The sequence below is a fragment of the Sesamum indicum genome, linkage group LG3 (genome assembly GCF_000512975.1).
Source record: "Sesamum indicum cultivar Zhongzhi No. 13 linkage group LG3, S_indicum_v1.0, whole genome shotgun sequence".
Lineage (NCBI taxonomy): Eukaryota > Viridiplantae > Streptophyta > Magnoliopsida > Lamiales > Pedaliaceae > Sesamum > Sesamum indicum.
Window position 1 is genome coordinate 4,806,182 of NC_026147.1, and position 7,455 is coordinate 4,813,636.

Here is a 7,455-nt window from a genome sequence, read left to right on the forward strand (position 1 = left end):
GTTCAAAATCATCTTGTTCAAGCTCACTGAAATATTGCTGATCTTCAGAGGTGGCAAAGAGAATGCATTTCGTCTTTGATAAGATTCCTTTTACTGTAAGCTTTCCATGTATGAGCTTGCATGACTTAACAACTTGCATCAAAAAGAGAAAGGAATAAGAATCTGGAGTATGGAGCAAAGGGCTTATAATCCAATATGTATAGTCAGATATGAAGGTTAGGAAACTGAATCGATTCAACAATACTTCTCCTAGAATGAGCAAGCTCCAAGAGAGCTTGGATCCAACGAAATAACTTCTAAAACACCATAATACTTAAGCCACTTCAGATTTGTCGAAAAAGGATAAGATTTTGGGCAAGCTAACTACAGCATTGACGCTGCCCAAAGAAATGGAGAAAAGTTATATCTTTATTGCAACTCATACGACATTATGAATTGAAGCAACTTTAAGAAATTGAAAGCCATCTTTATTATTACTCGATATATGCATCATTGTCAAACAAATTTTAACAAATTCAAAAGCTACCTTTAATATCACTCAAACTTTCTGTACTGAGATAGTGCCTGTCAAACAGTCCTAGCCTTGATCGCAACTGGAAACCAATGCACAGCAATTAGAACATGCAATTTTTATGGGGAACCATCCATAATTACTGTTGAGAAACGCTTACTGGAGTAATTAAATTAAAGAAACAAACATAAACATAAATCAACAACTCTACAAAATTAGAACAATTAAAATACGGATTGGCACAACATACTATATATCAAACATCTACAAGCATGCCCACATGTCAAAGCTTTTTCCCAGAAAGTAGAGTCAAGATTGATGATTCTGTGGTGTACAACCACAACATTTGCCTAAAAGATAAATTGGTTCCTTAAGAAAACCAACAACACAAACTTCTCTCTACAGTAAAGTTAACACATTGCCAAGCACAACAATTTCCAAAATCAATTCTTTTCCATTTAAATTGCAGATTCAAAGACGTAAGCATGACATGATCGAAAACTTTACTGAAAAAAGTTCAGTCATTCCAAGAACATAAGAGAACTAAACCTATGACTTCCATTCAACAAAGTCAATAAGTTAAAACATCCAAAAAACACAAAATGTACCTTCAGTTTTGCCTTTCCCTGAAAAGGCGACGAAAGATACGTAGAAACACAGGAAAATGAGGAATTCATCTTGGCCGCCATTCTTTTCAGCTCCACATCAACGGAGAAACAGTATGAACAGCTACTGGCACTCAGAAGTAAAAAGACAGAAATTTTTACGATATTAAGAAAAACCCATTTAAATTCGAGGAAGATTATGGGTACCCACTCGAGAAGTGGTCGCGGAAAATGCTAGAATTCGGAGAATCTAAGGTCCGAGTTTTGGTAGGGAGAAGCAGAGAAAGCGGCTGCTTTTGTTGCTTTCTGGGATTTTTTCCCCTTCCACTGTTCTGAAGCTGTAATTGGGGAGGAGGGAAATTGTAAGGGAAGAAAAATGAAGTTAAAAAAACAATAGATTTAAGGGCTCAATTTTATTTTATTTTTTATTTTTGAGAAAATTTAAGGGTTCGTGTATGAGTAATAATTTTACAGAAATGGAGATTGACATTCCATCCCCAATTATATTCTCTTTCTTTTTTCATATTTTCCAAGAAAATTTTCGGATTCTTGTCTTATAATTTCACTTTTAAGAATAAAGATTAAATGGTATAAAGAATACAGAATAAACAAAAATTAAATTCTAGTTTATTTTTATAAAATCTTTTGTAAATATTCTAACTATCAAAAACTGGACTAGTTATATGCTAAATAATATGACTGGATTTATAATTTAGGGAGAATGATATTGGTGAATAATTCAAACAGAGTAATTTAATTTACAACTCAAAAAATAACTGATCAGATACACTTTTATTTTGTGAACATTCATTCAACTCGATTAAACTTGATTTTGGTAAGAATTCTAAATTCTATCGAACATGACGAGGGATGGGGGGTCATAAAATATAGCTACAACCAAGTCTGAAAGTGAGTCTTGAGGTTTAAAGTTTTAGACCCAAAATAATAATATAAAATTTAATAAATATAACTTGTACTTACAGAAAACATGAGTACAGCAAATGTATTCATGATTTTTGTGGCTAGAGGTGGTCCAATATGATAGTACAAGTTTGTGGTTGCTCTAGTTAAAACATTTTAATTTCATTCTTACATCACAGTACTGATCTTGAACCACCTACTTGATCCTATCAAGAATTCTTTATGAGAGGAACTATAGGGTAAAACTTCACAATGCTGTTCCATAACCCAAACAAACACTTCTTGAAGAAGAATAACCAAGTGGCGATGCAATATAACTTCAGACAGCACCGGAATGAAATTGATACGGTTTCATATGGAAAATGGAACTGCTAATAGAAAACTGGAGCACGTCCCATAAAAACAGATTAGGGTGTGTTTTCATATGGAATACATTACAAACAGCCAAAATATCCCTATTGCAATGAACCCATAGAGAGAAGAATTTGACAAAGCACCTGAAACTGAAATGGAGATAAATGAGTATCCATCAGCGCTACACATCTCTTCGGTAGCAGTCATCTCTAAATGATCAAGGAAAAACCCCAGTTCAAAAACGGGATCACAATTGTGCCTCTATGAATGTTTTACCCTGAACGAATGAAGTAAATCCGAAAAACAAAAAGGTTCTCGAGTTGTTCATGCCATTTGATCATATCTCCTCAGAAAAGACGTGATGTTATATTAGATTTGCCCTCTTTAAAAACCTGATTGTTCTGCAGTAGTAAGGCCATATTAATTCAATAAAATCCAGGTATCTCTCCACTAACCACACCTGGAAATCCTTCATTTTTCTCCTGGTGAGCTCTTTGTAGTCCATGTTTTTTAAATCTGCGATAGGTTGCCATAGATGTCTTTGTATCGCTTCTTTTAGCTTCCCTCGAAAAATGTACTCGTGTAGCAGTAAGTAGTAGGCAGGCAGGTTCTTGACTACTTTAACACTCTGCTTGAAACTGAATATGTAGAGGCTGCATATTGCCCGAAACATTTTGATGTAGAGAACCACAATTAGTGGCCCAAGAATCCATAGGGGGGTTAACTCTTTTGACACTTCCGACCCATATACCAGGTTAACTGCGAGGTATAGAGGGGTGCTGCAAACACAACATAGAAGTCATCAACAATATGTTGTTGCAGGTCTGATGCAGATAGCGATTGAAGTGTCATCATAAGGAGAAAAAGCAGGTCTGGCATGTTAAGAGTGTTATTCAGTAAAAAGAAAAGACTTCATGACCTTACCTCATCTCTCGGTCAGTTTTTGTTTTATCAAAGCAAAGAAGGTTAGTACATAACCACACAAAACCATGAGTAGTATACCCAGGCCTCCAATCACCCACACCACTCAGACAAAAGAGAGACAGGGAGAAGAGAACCACAAAACTTACAACATTAGGAAGGGTATCTTTATTGTTGCGTCCAAACCCAGAAAGTAGCACCAAACAGATTTCAAAATTTCACCTCTTTCTTGCTTTTGCATAGAGTTTGGCATTTCTGATGTTTCAGTGGAACAAGGTTCATCCAGAGCTCCCCCCACAGATTGGGATTGTGGTGGTGTACGCAGTAAAATCAACCATTTCTTAAATAAGTTTTGTATAGCCAGGGACCTGGTTGTCGTTCCATCTGCTGCTGTGTAAGAAGCGGGAACAACATTCTGTACCTTTGAAGATTCCAATGGGGACTCACCCTCTTGTTGCAAATAAGAAACTTTAACAGGATTCTTTAGGGACTTTGATCCATTAGCTCTGCCACCTGAATCATCATGTCGGCTGCTACCTTTGAAAGCCGATATTTTAAATGATTTTGACTTTGGTCCAAGGACAAGAGAAGATCCTACACTGGAAAGGAGGATATTTGATCAGTTTCATAATAAAACAGCATCCAGAATGTCAAACGTTGACTACGAAACAAACACATAATTAAGAAAGCAGTAAACATATTGCATAAAATGAGTTCAGCATTCCAGAAATCATTATGTAAACTGTAAAGAAATTGAAAGTCTAATAGAAGCTTAATGCATATGAAGTGCATAGAGAGTTGAAGTTAATATGAAGTAGATCCACTTAATAACCGAGAACAAACATTGACATCAACATTTTTCATATGTTGTCTAAGACAGATTGTGCCCGTATCCAACCATAGTTGCACAATAGAAGCTTTAAGAGAATTTGACCACAGTAACACACCACAAAAATTAAATCCCTTCTAGTATGCGCTACAACCATCATAGCCATTACGGGAATTGCTAATGCTATGGATACCCTTCAGCTCATATATATGAAATGAAAAAGAATCCTCTATAGAGGAGCACATCAGGAAAACAAAATGTCTTTGGCCAACCAATGATGTTGAGATATAAGTAATGTTAAAGAAAGCAATCCAATTCATACTCAGAGCTTAACCAACCAACCAAAGCTGGTCTTCCGTTAAGGTCCTCTACTAACAAAACAATAGAAATTGTGGTGTCTATCTTTAAACAGGGATATGAATTTTCAATCTATATATGAACAACATAAACTTAAGAGTTGTACGCATACAGTCTCTCACCTCGAATACGATCTGCATTTCAAAGAGATTAATCTATCTTTTCTGCCAACTTGGAATGTAGGCAAAAAATGTTTTACCTTGCTCCCTCTGCTCCATGATGAAGGCACAGAAGGAAACGCGCTACAAGAACCCTGGGTAAGTAAGAAGAAGATTTGTCTTATATTAAATTCGCAAAAACGAAACCCCATGGAACAGGTGCTTCAGAAATAAAAATAATGAGAATGAAGCTGATAAAGCAGAGAGAGGTACAAGTATAAGATATCAGTGATCACTTAAAAATGAATTGGATATTAATGAGACGACGTAAATCATGGTAGGAGTACCAAAAAGCCAAATGATACAGAATACAGATCATATATATCCAAATGCATTACTCGCAATTTCATAAAAGTAAACTAGAGAAAATAAAAGGATATTTTAAGCATTGATCATATACATAAAAGCACACCGGCAGGAAACCAGAAAGCTGAAACTCGGTTACAACAGCAGCTCTTTGTGTCATGTAGAAGGTCAACCACATCTCTTATCACGCACATGCAAACTCTTTCCTACCAACACCTACGTTGGTGGCAGATCCTGGGGAATAAATCAAGTCATCACCTATTACTTATCTCTTCAGCTCATGTTTACTATCATGATATTGTATCAACAAATCCATAAATGCCTCAGGCTTGGTCCGTGGATAAATAGCATATGCACCTTTTATGATCAGCAGTTAAGAAGGCATTTTCTAGAGTTATAACGTCCAATTTCAACTACATGTGCTACTTAAAACGTAGGTAGATAAAGGATCACCTGCATTCACATTCGATACCGATTCCCTATCTCCTTTGTGCTCAGCATCTTTTAACCATGTTATCGTGACTATGGACTAGGAATACCAAACACCCACCCTATCTAGGCAGTAGGGTTATGGTTTGGGTAACTTCCTTTTAAGTAACTCCAATAACACATCACCCACCGATACAGAAATGCAACTCTTAAAGGATGTAGCAGCCTTTGCTCAGACTCCAGATGCAGACTCAAACCCATATTTATATATATGTATATATATATATAAAGGCAAACCTAAGCTCTCAAATTTCAATATCTGAAAACTCATTTAAAATGTTTGCTTAATATCAGAAACGTCAGAAGTTGCATATATTCCAACAAAGAAATATAATTAGACAGAAACATCGTTATTGATTTGGTAGTAAGTTGCATCCTTCAGCTGCGGTTTACAGATCCATATATATTTTCTCATTAGACAATGAAAGAAGGATCTCCATATCATTAGCACTTAAATCAATAAATACACAAACAGTCATTACCTGCAACTGATGTGTTGCGAATGCCATCTACACCACACGCACACGGGCAGTTCCCACTCAGTTCATATTTGCATGACGAACTGTGATTCCCAAAAAAATAAGTTGGAACTTGTCTCTCACCGAGATTATAAATTATCCAATCCAAGAATTAACTCATAAAAACTAACCCTAAGACCCCAAGCCTATGCTTCATAAACACAACGTTATAACTCAAAAGAGAAGAAAAATACAAAACCAACTCATCCTTCCGTGAACTACTCGGCAAACAATCTGGAACCGGAAACAACAATTCCCGAAATTTCCTAAACTACCACTCCAATCACCACGGACGAAATTACAGATAAAGAATCGAATTACTTTATACTTTTCCAAATTCTAGAAAATTCTTCGAACATCCATATGCACACCTGGATAACAGAATTCATACAAACACACACACACACACACAAATATATATATATATATATATATATAGACATGTAGAGAGACAGAGAGAGGGATTACCATGAGCTCCGAGTGTGGCGTGGCGAGCTGGAGAATTTTGTGTATGAAATTGAGAGGAGAAAAAGGTTTGTCGGGGAAAAGTTTTATCCTTGAGATAGAATTTGGAGAAACAGAGAAGAAAGGAAGATTTGGATAAAGAAAACAGAAGGTCCTGGTCCAGGAGTTAATTATTTTTTAATTATAAAAAAAAAAAAAAATTATTTTAACATAATTATTTTTAAATATATAACAAAAACATGACGAGTCGCGATTTCAAATCGCGACTCGTCATTAAATATTAGCCAAAAAATGCAAAATTTCCCAAGTCGGGATTTTGTTTCCCGACTTGGGAAATTCTGCTTTTTTTTTTCGTTTAAATTATTATTATATAATTTAATTTATATATAATTAATTTTAACAATATACTAAAATCCAAAATTAATAAAATTAACATTGCATTAACTTAAAAAATTAAAATTAAGGGTACAAATGTAATAGTTATTTATTTTGTACAATTGTAAAAAATTACATTAAATATATAAATGTAAAAGTGCATATTTTTGTACAATTGTAAAAAATACAAAAAATATACAATTAATCCTGGCTACCCGGTACTGGCACATCCAATTGTGTTGAAGAATTTCTTTGTTGTGCTTGTTGTCATGCACGCCTTTGCGCCCAATCCATCTCGTTGTGAATACGTGTTGTTTGATTTCGACCAGGGCGCGAAGAGATGCGAATAGTAGGATCGTGGACCAACTCAAATCCCGGTACATCCCAATAATCTTCGGAATGTACAGGTTCAAATGACTTAGAATATGTATTCTTATAAGTCATTATATCGTAATAATCCTTCACCATTGATGCAGCATTAATCATGAATGCAGCGCATACCTTTTGAGCGTGACTGCAAGGTATACCAAATTGACTCCATTTGCCGCAAGAACATTCTCGGTTCGCAATTTTGACAACATGGGTGTTGACTCCATGTCCACCGTGACGTCTTGTAACAACCGAGGCGGACTGTTGGAACTGATGG

At 35.6% G+C, this 7,455-nt stretch overlaps 2 protein-coding genes across 10 annotated transcripts in view; both read right to left on the reverse strand.

Moving 5' to 3' along the window:
- The window catches only part of LOC105157245, a gene marked incomplete in the record, with an annotated part of 3,759 nt that extends 2,265 nt beyond the window's left edge, over nt 1-1,494 (reverse strand). The window contains 3 exon segments of the mRNA XM_011073601.2: nt 1-132; nt 527-593; nt 1,120-1,494. Of these exon segments, the coding sequence (XP_011071903.1) occupies nt 1-132; nt 527-593; nt 1,120-1,200 (280 nt within the window).
- LOC105157246 lies at nt 2,320-6,581 on the reverse strand. Of its 9 annotated transcripts, none has more exons than XM_020692791.1 (6): nt 6,438-6,568; nt 5,934-6,013; nt 5,057-5,196; nt 4,621-4,751; nt 3,462-3,911; nt 2,320-3,170 (listed from the first exon to the last, which is right to left on the reverse strand). In XM_020692791.1, the coding sequence occupies exons 3-6, from the start codon at nt 5,138-5,140 to the stop codon at nt 2,756-2,758; spliced, it is 1,080 nt and encodes a 359-aa protein (XP_020548450.1). In that variant the 5' UTR covers nt 5,141-5,196; nt 5,934-6,013; nt 6,438-6,568; the 3' UTR covers nt 2,320-2,755. The 9 variants fall into 9 exon arrangements, with proteins under 9 accessions (XP_020548450.1, XP_020548451.1, XP_011071907.1 ...); XM_020692792.1 differs by having other exon boundaries at nt 5,069-5,196; nt 6,438-6,567; XM_011073605.2 differs by having other exon boundaries at nt 4,698-4,751; nt 6,438-6,567.

What these genes read in the sequence shown, in the direction of transcription:
- LOC105157246 (XM_020692791.1), bottom strand. Translation starts at nt 5,140, where the DNA reads ATGTGGTTGACCTTCTACATGACACAAAGAGCTGCTGTTGTAACCGAG. An exon ending in TCCTGCCGGTGTGCTTTTAT is followed by an intron (nt 4,752 to 5,056) that starts GTATATGATCAA and finishes TTACTTACCCAG; the next exon opens with GGTTCTTGTAGCGCGTTTCC. An exon ending in AAGATACCCTTCCTAATGTT is followed by an intron (nt 3,171 to 3,461) that starts GTAAGTTTTGTG and finishes TTGTGTTTGCAG; the next exon opens with CACCCCTCTATACCTCGCAG.